This window comes from Lactuca sativa, chromosome 2, assembly GCF_002870075.4.
Source record: "Lactuca sativa cultivar Salinas chromosome 2, Lsat_Salinas_v11, whole genome shotgun sequence".
NCBI lineage: Eukaryota > Viridiplantae > Streptophyta > Magnoliopsida > Asterales > Asteraceae > Lactuca > Lactuca sativa.
This window is the reverse complement of record NC_056624.2, coordinates 157,410,074-157,437,778: the sequence shown is the minus strand read 5'-3', so window position 1 is coordinate 157,437,778 and position 27,705 is coordinate 157,410,074. Positions and strand designations below refer to the sequence as shown.

At 34.5% G+C, this 27,705-nt stretch overlaps 3 protein-coding genes across 3 annotated transcripts; 1 reads left to right on the top strand and 2 right to left on the bottom strand.

Annotated features, from left to right (window-relative positions):
* The first annotated feature begins 2,744 nt into the window (after positions 1-2,744).
* LOC111883446 (protein NETWORKED 2C) lies at positions 2,745-5,407 on the top strand. The gene is made up of 2 exons (XM_023879781.3): positions 2,745-3,112; positions 3,205-5,407. The coding sequence occupies exons 1-2, from the start codon at positions 3,019-3,021 to the stop codon at positions 5,313-5,315; spliced, it is 2,205 nt and encodes a 734-aa protein (XP_023735549.2). The 5' UTR covers positions 2,745-3,018; the 3' UTR covers positions 5,316-5,407.
* LOC111883447 (nicotinamidase 1) lies at positions 5,286-6,966 on the bottom strand. The gene is made up of 5 exons (XM_023879782.3): positions 6,791-6,966; positions 6,266-6,449; positions 6,070-6,203; positions 5,815-6,000; positions 5,286-5,546 (listed from the first exon to the last, which is right to left on the bottom strand). The coding sequence occupies exons 1-5, from the start codon at positions 6,932-6,934 to the stop codon at positions 5,457-5,459; spliced, it is 738 nt and encodes a 245-aa protein (XP_023735550.1). The 5' UTR covers positions 6,935-6,966; the 3' UTR covers positions 5,286-5,456.
* Positions 6,967-22,400: 15,434 nt separating this feature from the next.
* LOC111883406 (protein ecdysoneless homolog) lies at positions 22,401-25,892 on the bottom strand. Its single transcript, XM_023879735.2, has 6 exons — positions 25,653-25,892; positions 23,990-25,181; positions 23,598-23,921; positions 23,405-23,511; positions 22,774-22,940; positions 22,401-22,692 (listed from the first exon to the last, which is right to left on the bottom strand). The coding sequence occupies exons 2-6, from the start codon at positions 25,147-25,149 to the stop codon at positions 22,513-22,515; spliced, it is 1,938 nt and encodes a 645-aa protein (XP_023735503.1). The 5' UTR covers positions 25,150-25,181; positions 25,653-25,892; the 3' UTR covers positions 22,401-22,512.
* Positions 25,893-27,705: the final 1,813 nt, after the last annotated feature.

Genomic DNA, 27,705 nt, shown 5'->3' with positions numbered 1-27,705 from the left:
CTAAAGTGTAGGAAGACTAAGTTTGAATAAATATAAAAATATTCTGTTATAATTGTGGGTCTTTCAAAATGAGAAAAAAAAAATAGAAAAATGACAAATATGGCAATTTTGCTTAAGTTTATCAAAATTTAGCAAAAAGCTAATATTTTTCATGAATAACCATGTATTTCATATCGCATGTACTCTGCAAAATGCTTATAGGTATTGCGAAATGTCATAATGACGTTGCTTGGCATTTCGCAGCGCCCATAAACATTTTGTATGGTTCTCTACGAAATGCAAAATGCAAAATATTTATGTTGTATGAGATGTTAGTATCTATAAAAATACAAACAAACATAAGAGAAAAAGACCTTATATATGTGAATCAAAACTATTACATAAGAAAAACCTACTCGAATAAGCCTATGTTCCTTTTTAGTATATATGAATTATGAGTGTTTCTTAGTTTTGCAAAATGTCGAGAGAAAAATTGAGTTTTCATAGTAACATCGACTTAAATATAAGGTCCGGATCCGACCCATGACAACCCATTTCACAGGGGACAAACATATTTCGCAAGGCACTCTCAATATATTTATGGACATTGCGAAATGCCAAAATCAATGTAAATTTAGGCCAATTTCAAAAGGCATTCTATGAAATACATGGTTATCGGTAGAAATTTGTTAATTTTGGTTAGTTTTTTAAAGACAAAATTGCAAAATTGGTCCATGTGGTATGCATTTTTTTGGAATTTTAGTCCAAACCCTGACTTTTCTAGATTGGTGGTCCTTTTGAGCTAGTTTGCTTGTAGTTTTGGTCTCTGTCCAAACTAAAAAGACTATTATACCCTTAATGAAATTATTTTTTATTTTTCTTTCACTTTAATATTATTATTATTAAATATAAAAATGGGCCCACTTATCCTCTCTCTCTCTCTCTCTCTCAATTAGTTTTTGGTTCACACACACACTTCTTGCATGATTTCTTTCAATTTTCTAGTTTTTTTTAACTACATGTTTGTATGATTTCAATTAGTTACATATTCAGGTAACACTGAATGAGTTGGTAACAGAAGTCATTGAAATCGAAACGTAGAAACATTGCTTTTGAGGATTGTAGATGAAAGGGATTTCTTCAGTTCTTAGAATACATACACCCACATATGAAATAATTTGGGTCCATTCACACATGATTTTCTAGAGTAAAAACCAAAGATCATAGATGTATCCTAGGACATGAACATGAAGATCAATTCATTTTACTGTTCAGTAGCCTCCCCTGTAACCAACCAGTCACAAATTCACCACCGTCTACCATTTTTGATGAATTGAAACAATCCATCTCCCTCTATGCCTACCCTTAATCTTCCTTTGAAATCGATTCCGGATTGTAAAGCAAAAACATGAAGAACAATGGTTTGAAATTGTAGGGGAGGTTTTAGAGAAAACGAAAGTGGTACAAACCCCGATTCCGATTGTCGGATTTCAAATCAAACACCGCCATCGTGTTCCCCTTGATGTTGAAGTCGAGTGCAATCCCGAGAAAATCGAAGCAAGCAGAATTGACCACACGATAACAATGGTCGGATTTCAATCAAAACTGTGGTAGGTGGGATGAGGGGCATCGATTTCGGTGTCTCCAATCACCCTTTTCGTCATTTGGCTAAGATTTGACGATGAAACTGGTCACTGTAAACCTAAGTCACCACATTATGAATCTGCATCTGAAGAGTACTCTATCATCTTCTTGAAAATCCCAATTTGGGTTTGATCAATCCTTCCTGAAAATCCCAATCCGTGTAGAGAACTAGCTGCTGCAATAGTCGAATAATAGGTTTGCGTAAAAAGATGAAAAAACGAAGGCTTTATGTTTTAGGTTCTTGAAGGTGGTCAATGAAATTGAAGAACCAGGTTTCTTTCTCTTGGGTATCTCTTTGTGAATGTAATCAGTGGTTCTTCTGTAACGATATATATATATATATATATATATATATATATATATATATATATATATATATATATATATATATATATATATAGAGAGAGAGAGAGAGAGAGAGAGAGAGAGATGGGGTGGATAAGTGGGCCCATTTTTATATTTAATAATAATAATAATATTAAAAAATGAAAAGAAAAATAAAAAATAAATTCATTAAGGATATAATAGTCTTTTTAGTTTGGACAGGGACCAAAATTGCAAGCAAACTAGCTCAAAAGGACCACCAATCCAAAAAAGTAAGGATTTAGACTAAAACCCCAAAAAAATATATACCACAGGGACCATTTTTGCAATTTTCATTTTTAAATAATAAGAAACAAAAAAAGTAGCTATTGTATATATAAACCCCTTAAATTAGGAAGACAAATGTATCAATATAACATAAAAGTTTGTAGGGTTTAATAAAAAGAGAAGTTTATTGTTTTCAAGATGTCTTCATGTTCATACCCATCCCTCTTTATAGGATGGGTGTAAAATGTAAATTACTCAAATTAAATACCTAATCAATCGTGTGATTTAGGGTTTAGGGTTTATAGAAATCATGTATACCAATGAACTTAACTACTTAAAATTTCTCAATAACATGGTATGTTTATAAAATATCATAAATATGATTTATTATTTTATTTAAGAGATTATACATGTGGCATAAAAAAAATCCATTTTCCCAACCTCCATATATATTTGTAGGTGGTGCAAAGATTTTGGCGCTAAATAACCTCTCAACATTTTATTATCATTTCTATTTTGAGCGCCAAATTCTCTTCATAACATTCCCCATCACCTCAATGCTTCCTAATTTGCCTCAAGAAAAACAAATTTTGTTGTTGTTAGTGTTGCCTAATTATCCCATTTACCCTTTTGCTCTTTGTCTGGTTTGCTACACAATTTTCTCTCCAACTTCCCTTCCTCTTCTTCATTCTCTCTCCCCTCTGTGTGGATTTTCCGGCGTTAAACTGGAGGGGAAGAGAAAACACGACGGAGTAAAACAAGAGGAAAGAAAGCAGATCTGACGGACGTCATTGATCGGAGAAGATGTTACAGAAAGCAACAGGCGGCGGGCATTCGTGGTGGTGGGCTAGTCACATTCGAACTAAGCAGTCCAAATGGCTCGAACTAAATCTCCAAGGTGATTGATCACTCCTATCGATCGATTGATTAATTATCAGAATTTGGAAATATCATCGGAAATGTAACAAGTTTTTGTATGATTGTTTGCAGATATGGATATGAAGGTGGATCACGTTCTGAATTTGATTCAAAACGATGGCGATTCATTCGCTAGAAGGGCGGAGATGTATTATAGACACCGGCCGGATGTTATAAGCTTCATCGAGGAAACTCTTCGTGCTTATCGAGCATTAGCTGAACGATATGATAAATTATCGGGCGATTTGCAGAAAGCGAACACCACCATTGCTTCAATTTGTCCGGAAAAAGTCGATTTAAGCCTCGATGAAGACGACGATGATTTCAACTACGATTCTCCGAAAACACCTAAACTCAATCGTCAAAATCGAATCAAAATCCCTAAATCCCCAAAACCTGTTAACAAAGACGTGAATTGTGTTCTCGACAATGCATCAAAGACGATCGATGCAACAAAGACGAGCGAAGAAAAGGAAAATCAAAGTCCTCCGAAATCTGGATTGACGAAAGACGATGCTCTTGAAGAGATTGATAATCTTCAAAAGCAAATCCTCGAGATGGAAACGTTGAAGGATTCCATGAAGAATTATTACGAGAACAGCCTTGCTGAGTACTGGGATGCGGAAACCCAAATAATCGAAAATCAACAGAGGATTTGCAGATTAGAAGATGAATATGAAATATGTAAGAAAATCGAAGAAGACAATAAAGGTACTTTAATGGCGGAAGAAGCTTTGAAGTCATGCCAAGAGACCTTAGCTATGTTACAAGATCATCAAAAGAAATTGAGGTACGATGTTAAATTAGAGCACCAGAGATTCGATCAAGCTAAACAAAAACTCAAATCAATCAAACAGAAATATAATTCGGAATCAGATCTAGAGCAAGAACAAGAACACGAACAAGAAATCAGAAACGTCTCAAATCAAAGCTTGGAAGGCGTATCGAAGAATCCAGAAAAAATTACAGAATTGGCAGATACGATTGATACGCTTGTGAACATGGTGATTACTTTAGAATCCTCGATTTCATCCCAAACTGTTCTTGCAGACATGTTACGAAAAGAAGCAGATGATCTTCAATCACAGATTCGAAAAATGGAAGACGATATGCAAACACAAGCTCAAAAATTTGAAAACGATCTTCAAACTCAAACTCAAAAAATGGAAGACGAGCTTCAAACACAGATTCAAAAAATGGAAGACGAATTTCAAACACAGATTCAAAAAATGGAAGACGAATTTCAAACACAGATTCAAAAAATAGAAGACGAACTACCAAAAGAAAGTGATCATACTTGTGTATGCAACGAAACAGTTGTTGAATCAAAATCAGAAGAAAAGAACATTGACATTAGTTGGCAATCGATGTTGTTGAATGGGATTGAAGACAAAGATAAGATCATTCTAGAAGAGTACATCACGATCTTGAGACACTACAAGGATACTAAGAAGAAATTGAGTGAAGAACAGAAAATAAACCAAGGATTAAAACAGAAGTTGAGACTTGTTCAAGAAAACATACCTCATGAAGATGAGAGCAAGACCACCATTGATGAAGAAGCTCAAGCTTTTTCTGCCATGGATATGATTCTTGATGAGAATGTCAACTTCTGGTTGAAATTCAGCACTGCTTTCCATGAGGTTCACAAATTCAAAACCCAGATTGAAGATCTAAATGATGAGATTAAAAAGGTGAAATCAAGGTCAGATATTAAGTTGATATATAAAAATCTTAAGGATATAAAGAGTAAACTTACAATATGGTTGGAGGAAAGTACGTTGCTAAAAGATGAATTAAGGATGAGATTCACGTATTTATCGAATATCGAGGAGGGAATTAAGTTCAGTAGCCATGAAGAGGCTGCAAAGTTCCAAGGTGAAATTATGAAAAAGAAACAAGAACACAATGAAATTAGTAAAGAACTTGAAGCAAGTTTAGATCATGTGGTTGCTATAAAACTTGAATTGGAGAAGAATTTGGAAAGGGTAGAAAAGGAATTTGGGCTTTTGAAGAATCCAAATCAACAACAGAAGGGGAAATTATCTTCAAGTAAGTCGATAATACCCTTGAAGTCATTCCTTTTTGGGGTTAAGTCAAAGACGCAAAAGTCTTCCTTTTTTTCTTGTATGAGCAGCCCTAAGAAATCAAGATCAAAGAAAGGTGGATGTATGTCCATATAAATATATAAAAAACCATTGTACAAAAATGTATCTGAGTTTAAAAAACATGGAACATATATACAAAGAAAAAAAAAAGTGACATCATTTATGAATTGTGATTCTGATAGCTTTTTAAATATCATAAACATGGGAATGGGAAGATCACTTCTTTGATGGTGTAAATGACACTTCTGACACCACAATAGCTCCCCTGCTTTTTGCCATGTATAGCCCAACATGGTGCATTAGTTCCTGTTAGTGAGATTTAAAGTTAAGTGGCAAAATTGTAAATAATGAGTTTCTCTGATAGACTCCAACATATACAAAGACAAATTGGACTTGATAGGAGCTTTGATTATTTATGGGACCCACTAATTTTGTTTTTATTATTTTATTGTTTACAATTGGTTGAAAACCAATGGGGCCCACCACAATGGGAGATTTTTCTTAATGAACAGATGTGACTTTGTCTAGCTGATGTGGGACCCTGACAAATTTGCATGAATGAAGACACGGGTACCTGAGGATGAGCAAGAGCACCGGGGATGTCTTTTGCAACATGTAGTGGAAGATCAAAAGTTGCACATCCACCAGAATAGACAATAACATCCTTTAGAGGCTTAAGATAACCACGGTTTCTTGCAGAGAGTGTAGAACAAACAAAATCCAATACACATACATCCGTGCATATCCCTACAACCACAATCTAAAAAAAAATAGAGTGGATATAAATTACTATTTGTTTGATTGCATGATATACAAACACAATACTTACAACTTCAATTTGGTGTGTTTTCACCCAATCTACAAACACATTTGATCCATCATTCTCAAAAGAACCAAGAAATCCATCAATGCAGTCTTTTCGTCTAAGTGTCACATTCGACTCGTTTTCCAACCATTGTAAGCCTACAAAAAGTCAAAATTAGAGCAACAAAAAGTAGCTTGAGATGAAGAAAAGTCAAATTTACCAGGAACCAAATTTGATTCATCTGTCCCGATTATACAGTGAGGAGGATATGGGGGTTCAAGGACATCTGGATGATGAGAATCAAGGAAAGCAAACACAGGCCATTTCTTTTCACAAAACACTTTCGCAAGTTGTATTGATTCATCAACCATTCCAGATATTTGCTTATCAGGTACTCTTGGAGCCTGAAACAAGATCATGATACGCATTAGAAAACTAGCATAATTTAGCATCGCATTCATCGACTAAACAGTTAAATTGAATGTAATGTGGTCGATTGTAAGATCAATTTTAGGTTAAAAGTCGAAACCACTTCCATGATCTATAAAAATTTGGTTCAGAGCTCGATAGGTACTTATTGCTATTCATCAATGGTAATAGAACATATGAATTTGAAGGTGATGAGAGACCGATTGGATGGATTATAACATGTTACAGCAACCATAACCATATGCGATCGATTGCACAGTTGAGAGAGAGATGAGAGATGAAATTGCGAAAATTTAAATGAGAGGGAAAGTTTTACCAGATTTCCAGCGCCAACGGTACAGAAGCCGTTAACGATATCGACGAGGACAAGACCGGTACGGAGGTCACCGGAAAACACCACCGACTCCTCATCCACGGGTAGTTCGTTCTTCACCAGATCTATTGCCTTTCTGGACGCCATTTTCGCCGATCAAAGTTAGATTTTCAACTCAACGCATTCAACGCAATATATATAGTATACACACCAATTCAAGTGGACCAAATCTGTGTTAGATTTTTTAATTATTAATTAATTAATTAATATATGATATATCTCACCTTTTTTAGATTGTTTTTTTACGGATTTATTTTACAATTGGCTCCCCTAAGGATTTGAAAAATGTTTTGCATGGTCCTTTTTTGCTATTTTATTTAATTATCAACATGAAAATGGCTATATCCGTCTGGTCAATATGTGTTTGTTAAGTCCATGAAGGAGGTGGTGGAGTCTTTCGAATCCAATACACTTTAGGTTAGTTCTTTTATTTTACCAACCAAAATGACATATCATCAGATAATATGTCTAACTCTAATATCAATGATCATGTCATATAAGTATCATGTCAACAAATATGTCAACTCCTGAAAATTGACTCCATAACATGCTAAATGGTCACAAAAATGGAATCCAGTGATTTTTTTTTTTTGCCAAAATATGAAATTATGCTGAAAAAGATAATGGGTTATATTGAAGTGGCTTTGTTTGTAAGTTGTCTTTTAATATAGTTAAAGGAGAGATGTTTGTCATTCATATACTAAATTTTAATTGGTCACTATTAATTCAACTTAGAAACTAGAAAAATAAACATGTCTCCACCCAAAAAAAAGTTTAATCTCAAAGAAGGAACAACAAAGAGATGTGAATATAGTTTCTAGGGAAGAATTCTTTTATATAAAGTTATCTTTGTTGGAACTTTGTTAGTGTAAATTACCTTTGTGAGACTTATCCCACATTGGAAGAAAGAAAGAAGAAACTTCTAGTTCTTTATAAAGCTCCATCTTAGTCGTTTACTAGTTAGACCAAAACTTTGAGTTAAAGAGATTAAATTGGATTTGGTAATTTGGCTAGTTAAATTGGGGTCTTGAGCGAAAGCCTTGAGTTAACATCTTGGATCTTAGTTAAATTGGTCTTGAAAGAAAGACTTGAGTTAACATCTTTGGTGTCATTGACTAATTAAATTATTTTTTAAATATTAATTTCGGTTTTTACTTTTTATTTATAATTAAATATGTTAATTTCGATTTAATTGCTTTGACAATTATTTTTGGGTGTATCAGTTATTGAAAGGAAAGACAATTATAAACTGTCAATCTATACCTATAAATGGATCACCAAAGAACAAATTTTGGGGTTGGAAAAACTCTTTCATATCTTCTTACAATTTATTTTTTGGAACAATGAAAGAAACATAAAAATTTTCAAAGATTCAATATCATTTTTTGGATTGTTTGTTGTATCCTCAAGTCAGATCAATATCCTGAATTTTTTTGCTTTAGGGCACTACTTGCAGGCCTCAATCTTTTACAAATTTCGAGATTGTAATTTTGTATGTAATCATTATTAAGTACGTTTTCCATGAATTAATTTTTTACATTGTATATAATTGAATTATGTTTGTATTATTCTATTGTTTTTCATTGATTGTATACACTTGTCATAACAATCTTCATTATCATTTTATTTTGTAAGAAATGCAATATAAGATTAGACATTTACTTTTGTTCTTTGTTTGTCTCATATGGACAAAAGTGTCAAAGTATATATCTAACTCTTTCATTTTCCTTTATATCAACAAAAAAAAAATCAATTTCGGTTTTGACTTTTTATTTATAATTAAATATGATAATTTCGGTTTAATTGCTTTGACAAATATTTTCGGGTTTAGCAGTTATTGAAAGGAAAGACAATTATAAACTGTCAATCTATACCTATAAATGGATCACTAAATAACAAATTTTGGGGTTGGAAAAACTTTCATTTCTTCTTACAATTTGTTTTGTGGAACAATGAAAGAAACATAAAAATTTTCAAAGATTCAATATCACTTTTTGGATTGTTTATTGTATCCTCAAGTCAGATCCATACCCTGAATTTTTTTGCTTTAGGACACTGCTTGCAGGCCTCAATCTTTTACAAATTCCGAGATTGTAATTTTGTGTGTAATCATTATTCAAGTATATTTTCTATGAATTAATTTTTTACACTATATATAATTGAATTATGTTTGTATTATTCTATTGTTTTTCATTGATTGTATACACTTGTGACTTGTCATAACAATCTTCCTGAACATTTTATTTTGTAAAAAATGCAATATAAGATTAAACGTTTACTTTTGTTCTTTGTTTGTCTCATATGGACAAAAGGGTCAAAGTATATATCTAACGCTTTCATTTTCCTTTATATCAACCAAAAAAAATCATATAGTAAAAAAAACCTTATCAACTACGTAGGATTCTAGTGTGAACATATAATTAACCATACTAAACAATGAGCTCGAGTGGACCTCAATAATGTTGAGTCGGGTCACGAGATGAAAATGGGTCAATTTTAATAAATAAATAAATAAATAAATAAAGTGTTCCCCTCGATGAAAATGGGTCAATTTTAATAAATAAATAAATAAAGTGTTTACCTCTTTTTCTTTTCTAAGTTGGTGTGGGATGAAAGTTTTACTTTTGCTATTTGTTTGTCTCACAGGAATGAATGTACAAAGTTACTTCAATCTATTACTAGAACTAGAAAAGCAAAGTATTCACAGAAAATTAACATAATTTTTACAAAGTTTTCTGTGACAAATCCATTGTTTTATATCACTGAATGAAAATCATTTTGTTCAAGAAGCATACAAGAATATAAGGGATTCATTATTACGATCAAAACATTGTCATATAGTGATCTCTTATTTACTTATATTTAACAGAAATATATTCATCGATCATGACAAGAGGGAGAAAGAACATATTATTATCTGCTAAATAAATCGATTAGGGAACTTTCATAATTTAGATTAATAGAAACAACTAACATAAGGATAATAGAATGAAACAAGTAACATTTTTTTTGGGAAAAAAAGTTATTCATCTTTGCAACCACCAATAATGTTTTATATTTAGCAATTTGATTAGAACTTGATAAAAAGTAATATAAATCCGATTATGAGAACATAATCTTTTATTACGAAAAACTTTTTCCACTAAAATTAAATGACTCCACAATGGCACAACTAATAAGTAAGGTTAATAAAAAGTGACTGTATTCATGTAATAAGTGACGACTACTATGTGTCTCAGTATAGGGTTATAAGAGCAATTTCTAAAATTAGCAGGGAGTCAAATGACATTAAAGCTTATTACGAGGACCATAACTTCATAGAATCAAGGTAGGCCCCAATACTTTCCCATTTCAAGAGATTTCCCGAAGCGACAGGGCATTCAGAACCTTACTAGTTACTTCTCTTTTGTCATCATCTTACAACACATTTCTGAATGACTGAATGTTGCAATAATAAAGTAACATCTTTTTTTTTATAACATGTAATTTGTTATTTTCTTAATCTAGAAAATTTTAGGTTTTGAAAATTTGTTAAAATAATCATGACAAATTATATATATTATGTTTTATATCGAACTCATTTTAAAACATTTGATGATATTTTGTAGTGATATGCCATATGTTGGTTTCACGTCAAATATTTAATATAATGTGTTTGATGTAAAATAAATAATAACACACCCAAATTGATATGCTACTAATAATTTGATGTTGGATTCCATGTCAGTTGTATGGAAATTGGACATTTTGGTGTTATCACATGTAAGAACACTTTAATTTCAAATTGATCAGATACTTTCCGGATTCAATCTATGCTTGTATATTTCTAGATTAGTTAACGAATATTAGTCTAACTTTTATAAAAGCACGTCTTTTTAGTTCTTCACCTTTTGTTTTCCAAAATATATATGTGTATTGAAAAATTATTTATGTGTTAGATGATTGATTGATTGTATTGTATAACTATATAAAACATAAATTATAGTGTATGACCAAAAAATTATGCATATAAATCATAATTGTTTTTGAAGTCCTCTCTAAGTTTATAAAAGAAGTCCAAATAATTTGCCGAATTTAAAAAGGCACAAGAATATCATGAATTTTAAAATTGGTTTCATTTATAGTTTCATACCAAATTTGATTGTTTTGGTTAAATGTTTTTTTCAAAAAAAAAAAATCCAAACTTCACCTCCTTATATATTATTTCATGCAATGCAGACTATTAATTGAATTAAGTTTCAATAAATTCTTCTAGTGCAAAGATAGTCATGTTAGTATATGTCATATTGATATGTCTTTATATATGTTGGAGTTGTAAGATATATGTGGAATCTTTAGTTTAGTCTTCAAAAGAGTCCTTATGGACAAAAAAATATGCCAACATATATAGTGATATATAAGATCGTGTAGCACCGTGTGATACACTAACACTGCCTCTAAGAGGAGGCTCGATGAGTATAGACAATGATGTGTTAAATTATTGAGGTGCTAGACATCAACTCTGATATCATGTAAGATATATGTGGACTCATAGGTTGACTATCCAAAACAACCCTTATGGCAAGAGGGGATACTATGATATACACAAAGATGTATACGATTGTGTTACGCATATGTGAGATACAATAACAAGAGTCCTCCCTCTATCTCTAAGGTCCCTTTTGGAAAAGTTACACGGTGTTAGAGTCGGTGTCCCACACCCTCGTTGCTTAATCCATCCTTATGTGATGGTTTTCCTCAGCAAAGACTTTTATATGTTGTTTGGTTAGCAGAATGTTTATGAAGGAAATGGATTTGGAATTGGAATTAGAAAATGAATCTATTAGGAATTTGAATCCAATTCCATATCCTGTTTGGTTGATAGGAAATGGAATTAGAATTAATTCCAAATTATGTTTAGTTCGCAAAAAATGAAATTGTAATCCATATAAACTGACATAATTACTTTTTTTTTGTCTGCTTTGCTTAATTTTACTTTATTTTCTAACTTATATGTAAAGATACATTGTATAAATTACAAAAATAGTAAATTGTTAAAAATGGCGACGGTAGTTGTGGCGGCGGTGGTGGTGGTGGTGGTGTCAGTGGTGGTGATGGTGCCAGTGGTGGTGATGGTGGCTTTGGAGACAGTGGTGGTAGGTGATGGTAGCAGTGGTGGTGGCAGTGTTAGTGGTAGTTGTGGTGGTGGTGTTGGTGGTGGTAGAGGGGGTGGTAGTGGTGGTGGCGACAATAGTGATGGTAGCAATGGTGGTGGTGGTAGTGGTGGTGGTGGGTGCTGATAGTGGTGGTAGTGGTTGCGGTAGTGATGGTGATGGTGGCGACGACGATGGTGGTGGTGGCGGTAACGGTGGTAGTGGTGGTGGTGGTGTAGAGGTGGTAGCAATAGAGGTAGTGGTGATGATAGTAGTGGCGGTGGGTGATAGTAGTAGTGGTGGCGACGACGGCGGTAGTGGTGATGGTAGTGGTAGTGGTGGAGGTGGCAGCGAAGGAGGTAGTATCAGTGGTGGTGGTTGATGGTAATAGTGATGGAGATGGTGGCGGTAGTGTTGGTAGCGGTAAGTGATGGTAATGATGGTGGTGAAGGTGGTGGTGGGTGATGGTGGTAGTGGTGGTGGTGACGGCGGTAGTGGTGGGGGTGATGATGGTAGCGGTGGCTGGTGGTGGAGAGGGGTAGTGGCTGGTAGCGGCGGTGAAGGTGGTAATGGTGGTGCTAACGGTGGTAGTTGTAGGTGGTGGTGGAGGTAACAGTTGGCGGTCAATAGCAGTAGTGCTGGGTTTTGGTTTTCTGATAAGTAAATGGGGTATTTTTTGTAACATGTCACATTCTGTAACGCCCGCAAATCCGGGCTAGTCAAATTAGAGGCAATAAGTGTCGAAAACGACTCTTCGACAGAAGCTTATAAATAATTTGAACCAACTTGTAGTATATGTCACTAGGTTTCCGCACATATAAAGAACGCCGAAATCCTAGTTATAACGAAGAAGTTATGACCCGTCGAAGTTTCGCAACGGAACCGGCTCGATACCGGGAGGCGTAAATAGTGAATTTACGATAGAGCGAGATTTAGCCTTGGAGCTCTAAATGAAAGTCGTAGAATATGTTAAACTAAGAACTTCGATAAAAATAACGCCCAAATCTGACTTTGTATGAAGAAGTTATGATTTTTCGAAGTTTCGGATTAGCAGTGTACAGCCCGAAATTCGAATATTAGATCGAGCGATTTTTAGTCGACATGACCTGAACAAGAATCGAAGATCTCGTTAAGAGTAGCATAACGAGAAAAAGATGGGCGAAAAACGGACGTCGAATGAAGAAGTTATGAGGATTTAACGGACCAATCCTGTCCCGGCCTGTTAAAAATATAACTTTAAAAATAAAGTCAAAATTAGCCGATAGAGTCTAAACGAAAGTTGTAGAGTACGCCTCCACCTACGCGTGGATATAAAGAACGTCAAAAACGGAGTTTGTATGAACGAGTTACAAATTATAATAGCATATTTACGTATTAAAATAAAGTATAAATCATATATACGTACACATATATATACATATGTATATATCATTAGAAAGGTATCGACGATGCGGTCATTATAAGACTAATGTTGAGTCCTTTCGACATTATTTTAGTGCAAATATTGTTAAATCTATTTAAAATAGTATTATAAAGGGGTGTTTAGTTGTTTATATAACTATAAGGTCATTAAGTAATTATGGAGGGTAGTTTTTGTAAATTTAATTACTGTAAATAAGAGGCTTGGGCTCTCATATTTCTTGCACCATTCTCTTGATTCAAGAGTCTTTCTCTCCTTATCCCCCGAGCATTTCGGCCCCTCGTGATTCGACTTCTCTTTCTATAGTTTTAATATAGTAAGGTGAGCGCTGAAGCGCTGCACGAATCTTTCTTAGAAAGATTCAGCGACGAAGTTCTGCCCCTACAGAGCCCGACTCCTAGCTAAAATCCCCTTGTAAGTAAGTTATGCTTACCCTATTTTAAATATAGTTTATATTTAAAATTAGTATTGTTATTATAAATTTATAATAAATATTCGAGCTATTATTATGACTTATATAAGTGTCGTTATAATATCTTTTTAACTACTCGCGGTACGGAGAATCTGGTTTAAAGGGCCGCATAGGGTTGTTGGATTTCAGAAGTGCTATATGTCAAAATGGTCCTGCCCTCCGGTGTTTTATGTCTGGCCCCTGTCTGTACATAGTGGTTGGAAAGTATTGTTTAAACGCTTATATAATAATAATAATAATAAGACTAATAATTAATCACGGTAAATATTAGACTAAAATCTAGTGGTAATAATACTAGGTTTCGTCAAAAGAAATTATTTTAAAGTATACGAAGCGCTGCCCGAGTACCGAGTCACCACCTTCTTAGGTGAGTGCATAGTCCCTTTCATCTTACACATAGATATGAATTATTTTAATATAAATTACGTGTTGTGTGTGCATATTGTCTGAATACTTGTTGTCTATGCTGGGTGAAAGATTTTTATACGTGTTTTAAATGATTTAAACCGTATATGTATTTTATATCTACAAAATGTGTTGGGTAAAACATGGGTAGATGAAATAGTTGTTTTGTGATAACACGATGGGAGACATCAATGTTGTCAGTGATCCAGTCATCTAGTGGAGTATAGATGATGACCATGGGCGATACTAGACGGTCCGGTGGAACGCTAGTAAGCTCGTAACCTGTAGGTGTTTTTGAACTAGGTGCTCATTAGGTATTTTGAACTGAGTGTGTTCACTACGTATCTTTGAACTGAGTGTGTTCACTAGGTATTTTGAACTAAGTGTGTTTACTAGTTACTTTTGAACTAAGTGTTTACCAGATGTTTTGGACTACGTGTTCACCAATTGTAATCTATAAGCTTTGGTAACGATGGACTTCATGCCGATTCCTTAAGATAATCCTTAGGAATAAATGAACAAGAAATAGCTGATTCTTAAGGTAGATCCTTAAGAGTAAAAAAGATAATGGGGATGGGTAATTGGGTTTAATTGCTTGATTGTTTAAACATAAGAATTATATTATTGTGGGTTGAAAACCCTATGTACTCACCAGGTTTCCCAACCTGACCCACTCAGTTTATTTATATCACAGGTGTTGATATGAAGTCACATTACACTGAGAGATTAAAGAGATGTAGATCACTAGTGTAAATAAATGTAAGTTCTGTTTATACTTATGTTTCTGTATTGACAATGACATCCCAAATGTTTTAAAATGAATAAAATACGTTTCTTCGAAAATGTTTTAATAACGTATTTATCGTGTTTTTCTGGGAACAAATTCCGCAACATTTTTATGAAAAGAAGTACTCTGACTTTTATAAAGCATAAACAAAATTGGTCTTTTCTGGCCGTGAAAATAGGGATGTCACACATTCCTTGATGAGAATGAATGTTTTCCATCCAACTTTGGAAGAAATTAACTTTCCTCCGTATGGTGGAAATTTTATTTCATTTAGGAATCTATTTTCCCCCTCTGGTTGCGAGAGGGTTCAGGTCGAGAGTTGTGTTAGGACCTCTATGTCTGTTCTGGTATGATAAAGGCTTTGGGGTCTGAAGCACGATCCGAACACCTGATAGAGTCGGGTAGAACGGGGTTTTTGACTCGTAGAGTTTTTGGTTAGTGTGTTGTTGTCGGGGTGATGTAAGACTGCGGAGCAGCTGTAGTATTCCCCAAGCTAGTGTGCAGTTGTGGGGGTGTTGTAATACTGCAGAGCAGCTGTAGCATTCCCCAAGTTAGTGTGCAGTTGTGGGAGTGATGTAATACTACAGAGCAACTGTAGCATTCACTAGGATAGGATGCGATTGTTGAAGTGTTATAAGACAACGATGAAGTCGTAGCATTCACTAGGTTGGTAATGATAACAGGGATGGAAGTCTATGACTTGGATCATGGTATTCTCTAGGATGATTTAGATCATCATGAATTTGGGTGAAGGGTTGTGAGTGGGCCTCAACATTTGTAATACTTGGGAAATCATAGACTGGCTTGGTGCCAATGTGATGTGAGAACTCGGTTCGGTTTATAGCCATTGTTGGGGTTAAGTGGACTTGGCGATCGTCGAGCATTGGTTGGTTGAGTTATCCTTCATCGGGAGTGAATGGTTGATGAAGTTGTATTGGTGGATAGACCAGGACCACCTATACATGTTCAAATTTTGATTCTGAAGCTAATTTTGTTTTCGATGAGAATTTTTCAGTATCGGTAAGTTGTCGGGGCATATATGTTTCGGGTATCCGTGAACCTGTTCATGACATATTGGTTTGTGCGGTTCGGGATCTAAAGTTGAGTCATTATGGAAATGGTTTGGAGTGGTTTTGCCTTCCTGGGAGTCAGACATCGAGTAGGGCTTTCAGTTTCAGGCATAGCGGTTGGACACTCATGGGCTTAAAGCAAAGTTGAGGTTAATTCTTCGTTAAGGATTGCGATTTTTGCTATTTTAGGTTCAACAATAATAAGGGTGGATGGTTACCAGAGTGAGGTGATTTTCCTAGTCATCTTCGTAATTCAGAGAGCTCAGTCAGGATCGTTTGGCTTTGCAGAAGAGATAGTAAGGATGGATTTCGAGGATCAAATTTAATTTAAGTGGGGGAGAGTTGTAACACTCTGTTTCAGGTCGTCTCATAATTCATGGCCATGACCCGAAGATCAAGTATCATAAGGCTTCAGGCTTTGGTAACGAGAGGTTTAGACCTATTTGGATGTGGGTAATGTAGATTGTGTGATCCAAGAGTTCGATTTGTGCTTTGGAGTCAAAGGGTAAAATGGGAAGTGGTGTTTTAGGCTTCTTCATTGAATTATGGATTTTTAGTTCGATGAGTTTTAAGTCAAAAGTAATTAGATAGGGTTGTAGATCTACTCAACACCTTTTTGTGGATATAAAGAACATCGAAAATGGAGTTGGAACGAAGAAGTTATGACCATTTGAAGTTAGGGCAGTTATGGGTTGAGTTGCGTACGTTGGACGTACTCAACGTGTACGATGGGCGTACTAGGGCATCCATACTAAGTTGGCATAATTTAAGTACATTGGGCGTACGCGATCAGTGCCTAAACCCTATTTTCGTGGTTTGAGCCTTATTTAAGCTCCTTAACTCCTCCAAACCCATTCCATCGTCAACCTCCACCTCTCCAACACCCTTTCTTGAAACCCTAACCCTATATTGAGCCTTGTGAGCAAAAAGAATGTGCTTTTAAGTGTTTTGGAGTGTTCTTAGTGAACCTTGGAGAAGAAGGAACTCATTGAAGAAGTATTGGTTACATCAGAGCTTGTAGATCTGGACTTTGTTCACCTTGATCTCTCTTCTAGAGGTATAAAGTTTGAATCTTGATGATGCATTTGTTAGATCTAGCTAGTTTTTGGTTATTATGAGCTTTTGGTCATTTTAGAGCATAAAGTTTAGATCTTGAAAGTTTGTGACCTTTTTATAGATAAAGTTGAAAATTTTATCCATCTAAACATCATTGTGATTTAGATATGAAGGTTGGAGACTTGGTCTTAATGGATTAAGTTGAAAAAGATGCATTTTTGGTCCCTTTGCTACTTAAAGTCTAGATCTTGATCCTTCTGTTCCTTCCATTAAAGTGGCATGATGTCTTAATGGATTAATAAGTTAAAGTTTTGGCTTTTGGACCTTTTCTAGACATGGAAAATGATAAAGGTGGAAACTTTATGACTTAGAATGATGTTTTTGGACTAGATCTAAGTGTTGGATGAAATGGCTTAAGAGATTAAGCACTTAATGGAAAAAGTGCCTTTTGGCCGAGTACGCTGGGCGTACTCGTGAGGAGTCTCGTCCCTGGATGGTGAGTACACCATGCGTATGAGCTGAGTATGTTGGGCGTACTCAGCCTGAAGTTGACTTGTTGACTTTAACCTCCGTTGACTGTTGACTTTTAGACCAAGTTTGATATTGGGTCAAACTTGAGGGTTTTGGGCTATTAATTAAGATTTTATCTGATTCTGGTATTAGTGGATTCGCGAGTACAAGCAATGTAGAAAAGGGATCGTGTCGTAGTGTTTCAGAGTTCTTCAATTCAGGTGAGTCTTATCCCTATGCTTGTGAGTCGAAGGCACCAATGTCGGCTCACTAAATTGTGTATGTAGGATGCTAGATGTCTTTATGACTTTTACATGTTTGTATGAGTCTGTGTGGTAATATATGTATATGTGTACTGACCAGCTGGGTCTTGCCTGTTGTTACTATGATATGTGATAATGTATAATGAGACTACTGATAGTCTCCAAAGTTTCCGATAACCCACCGGGCATGTTGTTTGCCCACTGAGATTGCTGATAGTCTCCAGGGTTGCTGATAACCCATCGGGGGTGTTGTTTGCCCACTGGGATTACTTATAGTCCCCAGGTTTGCTAATAACTCATAACTGTTTATTTGTGATGTGCTATGTGTGATATTTTGGGTAACTCACTAAGTTTTGTGCTTACGATTTGTGGTTTACATGTTTTAAGATCATCATATTAAAGGAGGCGCACGGCTCGATTGCATCGCATCAATGGGGGACTTGTGTACTTGATAAATTTTAAGGCTACTCTGATAAATGTTTTAAGATATTGCAGTTGTGATTTAAATAAATACTTAAAGTTTTAAATGGAAATTTTGGGTTGAAATTTACGACGTTACAAAAATGTATTATGAATTCTTTAGGTGCGCTTTTATTCATTTTAAATTATTTCCTAATGGATAATTTGGTCCATCTTATCCATAGATATAAAACCAAGGAGTCTTTGATAATATATTTAAAGGATGACTAAACTATTGTGATCATCATACCTACACACTTAATGACATAGAAAAGATGTGGATGAAAATGACATACAACATAACCTGCATATCTCCATTTTTGAAATGATCTAATTGTAGTCTTGAGTGAGGTCCTTACTTTATTGAAAACAAATATTATAACGTCTTGAATTCAGGACAATGATAAAAATATCATCGACTTTATTCTACAGAATAACATTAGTCAATGTATGGATATAAACCACATAACACATAAGGACTCTCACTAAACCAATATATTAAATATAATAACGCTCATATGAGTAGTCTGCTAATGCACACCTTATGAGTCAAGACTTTAGTTAGGGGGTCTGCTAGCATTAAATCGGTTCCTATATGTTTATAGAAACTCTTCCATCCCGAACTTTCTTATTGACAACTAGAAACTTGATTTCGATAAGTTTTAACTTCATCGAGCTACTATTGTTGTTAAATTAAAGTAGTTAAACTGTTATCACAGTAAATCTTTAATGACTTATCAATCATATTTACTATTCATAATTTCATGATTTTTTTTAAAAACCAGATTCCATAATTAGCTTAAAACAATCTATGAACTCAACTACGATGTTGAAGTAGCTATACGATGTCGATTTATAAGACTTCTTAGATATAGCTTCTCCAGCCAACATAGTATGATATATAGAATTTGTTGTATGGGTATCCAAGAAAGCTCGATTAAGAGAAACCAGTGACCTCTAAAATCTTGATTTTTGATAAGTTAGCATATAGTCTTCTTGTTATTTTATTTGATAACACGTCACATGTTTTGCCTTCTTTTAATGTTGAATACATAAATTATTCTATATTTTCATTCTCGGGAGGATGGGTGCTTAAGTATACCTAAGACTCCCCACTTATGAAGCATATAATATATTTTGTATATGATTTCTCCTAAGATCATTTTTGCACATTGTTTAAAATTGAATGTCTCATTTAGCGATAATGTATCCCATGGTATACTATCATTCCATGTCAAATCTACTTAGATCTTCATTGATATAACTCTTTTGTGACAATACAATAACAAATTGAGAGCAATCTCTTATTATATTGATTCCTACTATAAAAGAGACATCACGAAGATCTTTCATTTCAAAATTATTTCTCAGTAATTTCTTGGTTTAGAGAAGTATGCTTATATCGTTAATCACAAGAAGAATGTCATCAACATATAATAACATAAAGAAATACTTATTCCTACTTAACTTGTGATATACCCAATGATCAACATCATTTACCTTAAAACCATTCGAGATGATGACATGATGAAACCTGTGATACAATTGACGAAAATCATGTTTGAGACTATAGATGGATTTTAAGTTGCCAACCATAGACTTTCGATCTCTCCATACAAAGCTTTCTAGTTAACCATATAAATATTTTTCTTAATAACTCCATTTAGAAACATGGTCTCTACAGCCGTCTAATGTATCAATTTTCTTGATATTTTGAAGTTTAAAAACAGTATGTTGATGATTGATTAAATAATTTTCAAACGACCCATGCAAAGGGTATTACGAAACTGGAAAGATTTTTGTGTACCCTATATGTTATAAACTTTCCACCACCCATGGAGACACGAGATTTTGTATGAAGTTTGAAATTGTTGATGATGTACACATAGAAAGAAAACTCCCAAATCTACGAAAATGTTTGTATTTTTGAAGGTAGAGAATAGCCTCACCATCTTTATGGTTAGATTACAAGGTTTTATCAGGAGAAAACGAAATCCTTACCTTTGGGAGAATGAAATGGTAATATCAATAATGAAAATGTTATTGAGCATGAATATGTTCATTTATGATGATGTTGATGAAAATCTAACGTGCGAAAGGATTTACATCAATACTAGGCATGATTTAATTGTTATAAAAAGGGAAATCTCCAAAAAAGTCCTAAAATTTTAGTCCAATTTATGAAAAAATCCCAAAATAAATTTTAATTACAGAAAAGCACAGAATACCGGTTAAAACTTCGAAAAAACCCTTTTCGGCCGGTTTCGCAGATTTTGCAGGTATTCTGTCCTTTTTCGTTAGTTTGCTCAAAATTTTGGGACTTTTCCAAAAATTACATAATAACCAAAATATTGGGACTTTTTTTGAAAATTACCATGAAATTAATGGATATTATTATTAACAAATCATTTATAAATTACATAATAACCAAAATAATGGTGGTCTAAGTGCTCCTCTATTGTTTTCTGACCACTTAAACTCTCTATGTTCTTCCTGTGCATTGTTGTGGGTATGATGGTGAGATGAAGTTAGTTAGCATTCCTCTAATGTTGGTGTTCCTCTTATGTTGTTTTACCTAACTACCAACCAACATTCATACCTTACATGTTAACAACCATCGGCTAACACACATCTATAAAATGTGAAAAGTGAACCGTGAATGATAATTTATATGGAACCAAGTGAAGGGTGATTATCTATTTAAATTGTCATTCAAAGTTTAATTTTCACTCTCTATAGATGTGTGTAATTTCATGGTTGTTACCGGGTAATGTTTGGAGGTTAGGTGGTAGTTAGGTTAAAGAACATAATGAAAGATCTATACGTTCATGTAATGATATTTTCTAATAACACATGATCATATAGCATCACGCCTAATAGCAAGTAGACACTTATTGATTGTGTATTAATAAATATTATCAACTCTTGTATTGGTCACGCCTAATAGCAAGGTTGTAGAACTCGTTACTCGGTACCTGTTCGGCCGACTACCGAGTAGCGAGTACTCGGGAGTACTCGGGATTACTCGGGGAGTACTCAGATTTTGTAATTCATGTATAAATATTTTTAGGGAAATTATATATGTCAAAATCATAAGTTAAAACCATCAGTTGATTGAAATATATAACAAAATTAGATAAGTGTGAATACACAAAAACTAAAAAACACATAACGGTCTCACTTTGAGAGTAATTACTGAAAATTTAAGATATATATGTAGTAATAAGCACATGTTTTTGTGCTAAATAATAAATCATTAAGTATATTATACATATTAATCACCGAGTTGACCGAGTTTTACAACATTGCTTAGTTCAGTAAGGGACCAATCGGGGAGTACTCGGGATTCTATAACTCGTCTCGGTAACGGGCCGAGTAGCGAGTACTCGGAGGAGTAATCGGCCAACTCGACGAGTTTTACAACACTGCCTAATAGAGTATTTCTCACTATGTCACCCACAACTATACATAGGAAGAACATAGAGACTTTGAAGTGGTCAACAAACAATTGAGAAGTACATAGTCGACCATTCCATTCCTAGAAATTAGCAACAAATGTATTTCATTTGTTTATAATAAAAAAATATTTTTTATGTCTATAAATGATTTGTTAATAATAATATCCATTAAGTCCATTGTAATTTTAAAAAAAGTCTCAATATTTTGGTTATCAGGTAATTTTCAGAAAAGTCCTAGTATTTTGAATAAACTAACGAAAAAAGACAGAATACCGGCTAAATCTACGAAACCGGCCAAAAAGGGTTTTTTCGAAGTTTTAGCCGGTATTCTGTGTTTTTCTATAAACAAAAATTAGTTTGGGACTTTTTCATAAATTGGACTAAAATTTTAAAACTTTTCTAGAGATTTCCCTTATAAAAAAGTAAAGATTGAAATTAAGGTTAACCCGTTGATTTCTTGTCAAAATTTTCAAACCCAACCCAATCTATCAAATCAGACCCAATCTATCAAATCAGACTGCTTCATCAAACCCAGCTGCCTAATTAAGCGACTTAAAAATCTCAATCCAGCATATGATAATTTAGGTATTTGTACTATTATACAAAATAATATATAAAATAAAGTTTTTAAAATCATTTATCCTTATGATCTTGTGGGAGTTGAAGGCCCATAAGTCCAAGCAAATTGGAAGCTGGACCCGGTAGCCCCTCTTGAGAAGAAAACGAACCAAGAAAATTCTTCACAAGGTTCACATCCACATCCACACGACTAAACTCTTCTTCTTCTTCTTCTTCTTCCACTTTTGATGTTCCCTGAAATTTTTCATAAACAACCCCCATCAATATCACTTGTACAAAAATGATCCAAAATTCTTTAAAATATAACAAACAAACCTCATCCTTCTTTAATTCCTTCTCATTTGCATTTGCACGAACAAAACTTTTATCAAGTGTTGTCCTCTTCAGTTCCTTACTCAAAACATCAGAATAAGAATTCATGAAATCCATTTCTTCATCATCATCATCATCATCATCTTCAATATCTTCATCATCATCATCATCTGCCACAATTTGCACTTATATTATTATATATATCTAATTAGATATTTTGGCAACAACAGTTTTGTATCTTGGCAGGTTTGGTCCCTATGTAGAAAATAAATTACAAAAACTGTCCCTCTAATTTATAGAAAAGATCCATGTGCACAACTTTTTTTACATAAATGGTCTATCTGTTTAAAGACTTTCATATGATGGCAGGTTGGGTCCCTGTGTAGAAAATAAATTACAAAAATTGTCACTGTAATTTACAGAAAAGGTCCCTGTGCAGATTATTTTTACAGAAATGGTCTATATGTTTAAAGACTTTCATATGTTGGCAGGTTTGGTCCCTGTGTAGAAAATAAATTACAAAAACTGTCCCTGTAATTTACTGAAAAGGTCCCTGCGCAGATTTTTTTTTACAGAAATGGTCCATATGTTTAAAAAAACTACAAAAATGGTCCATGTCTAATAGAAAACTTACCCAAATCCATATCAGAATCAAGCTCTTCATCTCCATTTGAAGGATTCATAACCGAATCAATTTCTTTCATAAACCGCTCCACATCCAGATCCACATCTTCCGAATTTCTAAAAGTAACAAAAAAAAGAATTTTATATAAAAAAAGAAAAGAAAACATGAAGATTTATTTAATAAACGGATAAAAAAAACTTGCCTGTTTCCAGGAACTTCTGCTCCTTCAAAGCTTGACATCTTCTGAACAAATTCTTGCATTGATTTTGCTATATCACCAAGATCATAATCATTTAAATCTGAAGAACATGAGGGACCCACATCATCCTCTTTATTCTTTTTCATATCATAAAATTCCATCTCCTGTTGTCTCTCAAAAAGAGCAGCATTTAATTCATCTTCACCATTATAAAGCCAAGAATCATCATCTGAAGGAGGAATTTCTTGATTTTTAAACTCATCTAATGAAACATTACAATCAGCAATGATATCATCTATTCGCTTCACAGGAGCACTCATAATTTCACTGCAAAAATCGCCAATGTATAAATAAATATACATATAAAACTTTTAAATTTATCTATTAAAACATACCTTTCTCTAGAATGCAATGAACTTTTCTTGTAATAACTTTCTGCATTCTCCATTAATCTTTTATACTCTTTTGACCCTGAAATTAACCCTTCAAAGTATCCATTTTTTTCCAAACTCTCTTTATAAACCTCCCATGTGCTTCCTTTTCCTTGTAACTTTTCTTGTTTTTTAATCTGATAAATCATCTCAAACCCACAAGCTATCTTCATACCCAACTCTGCTGACGTGTACCCACTCTCACTCCTAGCTGGCATTGGGTAACACTTTGGTGCTTGAAACGTTTGTTGCATCAATTGTGCATACATTGCACGTGACATTATCACTGACACTTCAACAATCTCATCAGAGCTTTTATTTGGCAAAAATCTTTCCATTTTTGCAGCATACTTCATTGAATCTATATCACGATCATAAAACCCTTCAACTGCTAATGAGATTAAACACGGTTCGTGTTTCAAGATTTGGGCTATTAGAATCGGAACCCTAACCCTAACTTTATGCATATTCTTGATTGCTCTTTCTGGGTAATCCCCAATTCGATTCTTTATGGATAATTGGACTGAATTTGGAGCTTTGGTTTGGTTTTCTTGTTTGATTAGATATGAAAGAGCATTGTCTAAAGTGGGATTTGAAGGGAAGTGATCTTTGGGGATGATGTGTAGGTTTCCATTTCTGATAAAGATTCTGTTGGTGGTGGTTTCAGGGTTGACCCATTTTGGGAGGTGGAAAGCCGATTCGATTAGGAGAAACTCTCCATCTGTATCCCATACATGGATTGAAAGATTTGGGAATTTTTGTGAGGTTTGAAAGAGTAGGAAAACAATGAACCATTCGTCTTCAAGATTGTCTCCATATCTGAGCTTTCCATGAAGATGAGGGATGTGATTTGAGGGGCAAAAGGAACAGGGTGATTGGGTAGAGGGGGAGAGAGTGAAGGGTTCGTGTTGCCATATGTAATTGGTGGTGTATTGGGAGAGATATTGGAGGATTTGGAGGTGGAGAGACTGGAGGTGGGGGGAAAGAAGAGGGGTAGTTTTGGAATTTTGGGATTTGGGGTCTGGTGAAAGGGAGGAGACAGGGAATATGGTGAAGAAGACAGTGTCTTCGGGGAGTCTAGAGTTTTTTTGGGAGAAGATGTATGAAGGGTCGGATTCTGACATTGTTATTACAGCTTATGATTACAGCAACCAAACTGTAAAACAGAATCAATGAGAAAAGTTTAATACGTGAAGAAACCAAATCTACACATGCAAATTAGGGTTTACAATATCTTGCAATTTTCAGGCAATTGAATGGCTACCCAACCACTGTGTTTGAAAATAACAATCAAAAAATAACACAGTATTGTTTTCTCAATTGGATACACAAGTGTGCTTAAAATGAATGAAAGAAAGAAACAGTTAGTGATCTTTAAGGTTTTGAGGTTATTTATTAGGCATAAGACAGCTATGAGTTCAATTTGGAATCTGATGTATTGTTGTGTTTTTATCAGATGTTACATGACATGTTTTCTTAAAACTTAGAATAATAGTTTTATATAGGCATTTCATCAAACACTTCATATGCTTGTAAAATACAAACATGTTGAAAACATAGCTCACGTCTTCACAGACTAGATTGGAGCAAGGAATTATCAAAGACGACGAAAGAAGCGATCACATACCTGTGACTTCGTATTGGTAGATGCGAGATGGAGTTTTCGGTTGATTGTTCAACAGCAATTCTTCAATGAAGTTTTCAGTCGAGTTTTCAACAACGATTCTTCGATAATAAATTTTTAATCTGGAACGGAATGACTGATTTCATTCCCTCCTCTATTCCCGCTTACCAAAAAGACACAAAGGGACACAGGTGAAAGGCGGCAGACAGAAAATCTCGCTGGTTACTTCCAGAATCCAGAATGGGTTAGAACTTAGAATAGAAAGGCTGTTTTTGGACTGGATCAAGTATTTTGGGTCGTTTATGAATTTCGGCCCGTTAGTTTTTTTATTTTTTTTTGACAAAACTTCAAAAATGGTCCTTGTGGTTTTCAAAAATATCAAGTTTAGTCCTTAAGTTCAAAAAACCTCACAGATGGTCCCTGTGGTTTCAAAACTTTTAACAAATGGTCCTTCCGCCTAACTCCGTTAGCTTTCTACCGTTAAGTGAGGGGCATTTTCGTCATTTCAATACACAGAGACCATTTATGAGGTTTTCTCTATTTAATATATATATATATATATATATATATATATATATATATATATATATATATATATATATATATATATATATATATATATATATATAATTATTTAATTAAAGAGCCCCACCCTCTCTCTCTCTCTCTCTCTCTCTCTCGTCAACCACAAGTTCATCTTCTCCTGTGAGACCAAAATCACCCTTCTTCATCATCATCCTAGCTACCAGAAACCACCACCTAGTCCACCATTATACTTTCTCTTTCCCGTTCGATTTTTTAGATATGGAATCCACAAAACTCAAACACCTTGCATCCGATTTCAAACTCAAACACGAAGATGAATGAAAGAAGAGGCAAGAAGAGGAAACAGCCTCCCTCGTTCTCCACCACTGTTCCTGTCGAAGAGGCTCCACCCAAACACCCCCTCACAGTCGCTAAAAACCCCAATCCAATTTTCTTCATTGGCTCACGGGAAAAACGAAGCAGAACACGAAGAATGATCAACAGGTTTTGAAGAACGAAGAATGATCAACAGGTTTTCAAGAACGAAATTTTCGTCATCAAACACCAAATCAACCATGAACTCAAAAGACACGACGATGAAGACGACCCCAATGCGTTAAACCCTAGTTCTACCGCTGGCGACGCTCAATCTCAGAGTTCAGGGGGAGCCGGAGTAATTCCTCCGGATCTCAAAACCCTAATCGCATAAGAAGATACTCTCGTTCCAAGAGGAACTTCAATTCCGATTTGGACACCAGTTTAAAGAATGACGATGGTGATGATGATAACACTGAAAACGATGAGGCACTGCACAACCACCACCACTGGCACAGGGAGAAGGTTAGGATTTCGTCTCTCTCTCTCTCTCTATTGTATAAAATTCTTCCCCCTGTAAGTTGTATAGATTCCATGTCTCATTCATCATTTGATTCCATATCTTCATGAATCAAATTGAATCTGAATTTGTTTTGAATCGCCTTTGTATACCTTCGACTCCATGGCAGTGTAGAGTCCATTAGATGGTCTACTGTGGGAAGATACAGAGTCGATGTAGCATCATTCGAATCATTAGCTTTGCCTGAGTTACAGGTTCGTTTAGCTTCATCTCCAATTTCTCAGTAAGAAGTTGATTTTCGATTTCATTTTCAATTCAAAGAAGATACAGATCTGTTTGTGATTGATGAAGTTGGAAAGATGGAGCTCTTCAGTTCGTTGTTCTTCCCTGCAGTGTTACGTGTTCTTGAGTCAAAGAAGATAAATCTCTGGTGGTTGTTTCTTCCGACGGTGAATCGGAGAGAGAGAGAGAGAGAGGACCCTTGCATATTAAATATTATATATTTATTTATTTATTTTTTAAAAGTAATTAAAAACCTCATAAATGGTCCCTGTGTAGTGAAATGACAAAATTGCCCCTGACTTAACGGCTAAATAGTAACGGAGTTAGCCGGAATGACCAAATGTTAAAAGTTTTGAAACCACAGGGACGATCCGTGAGGTTTTTTAAACTTAGGGACGAAACTTGATATTTTCG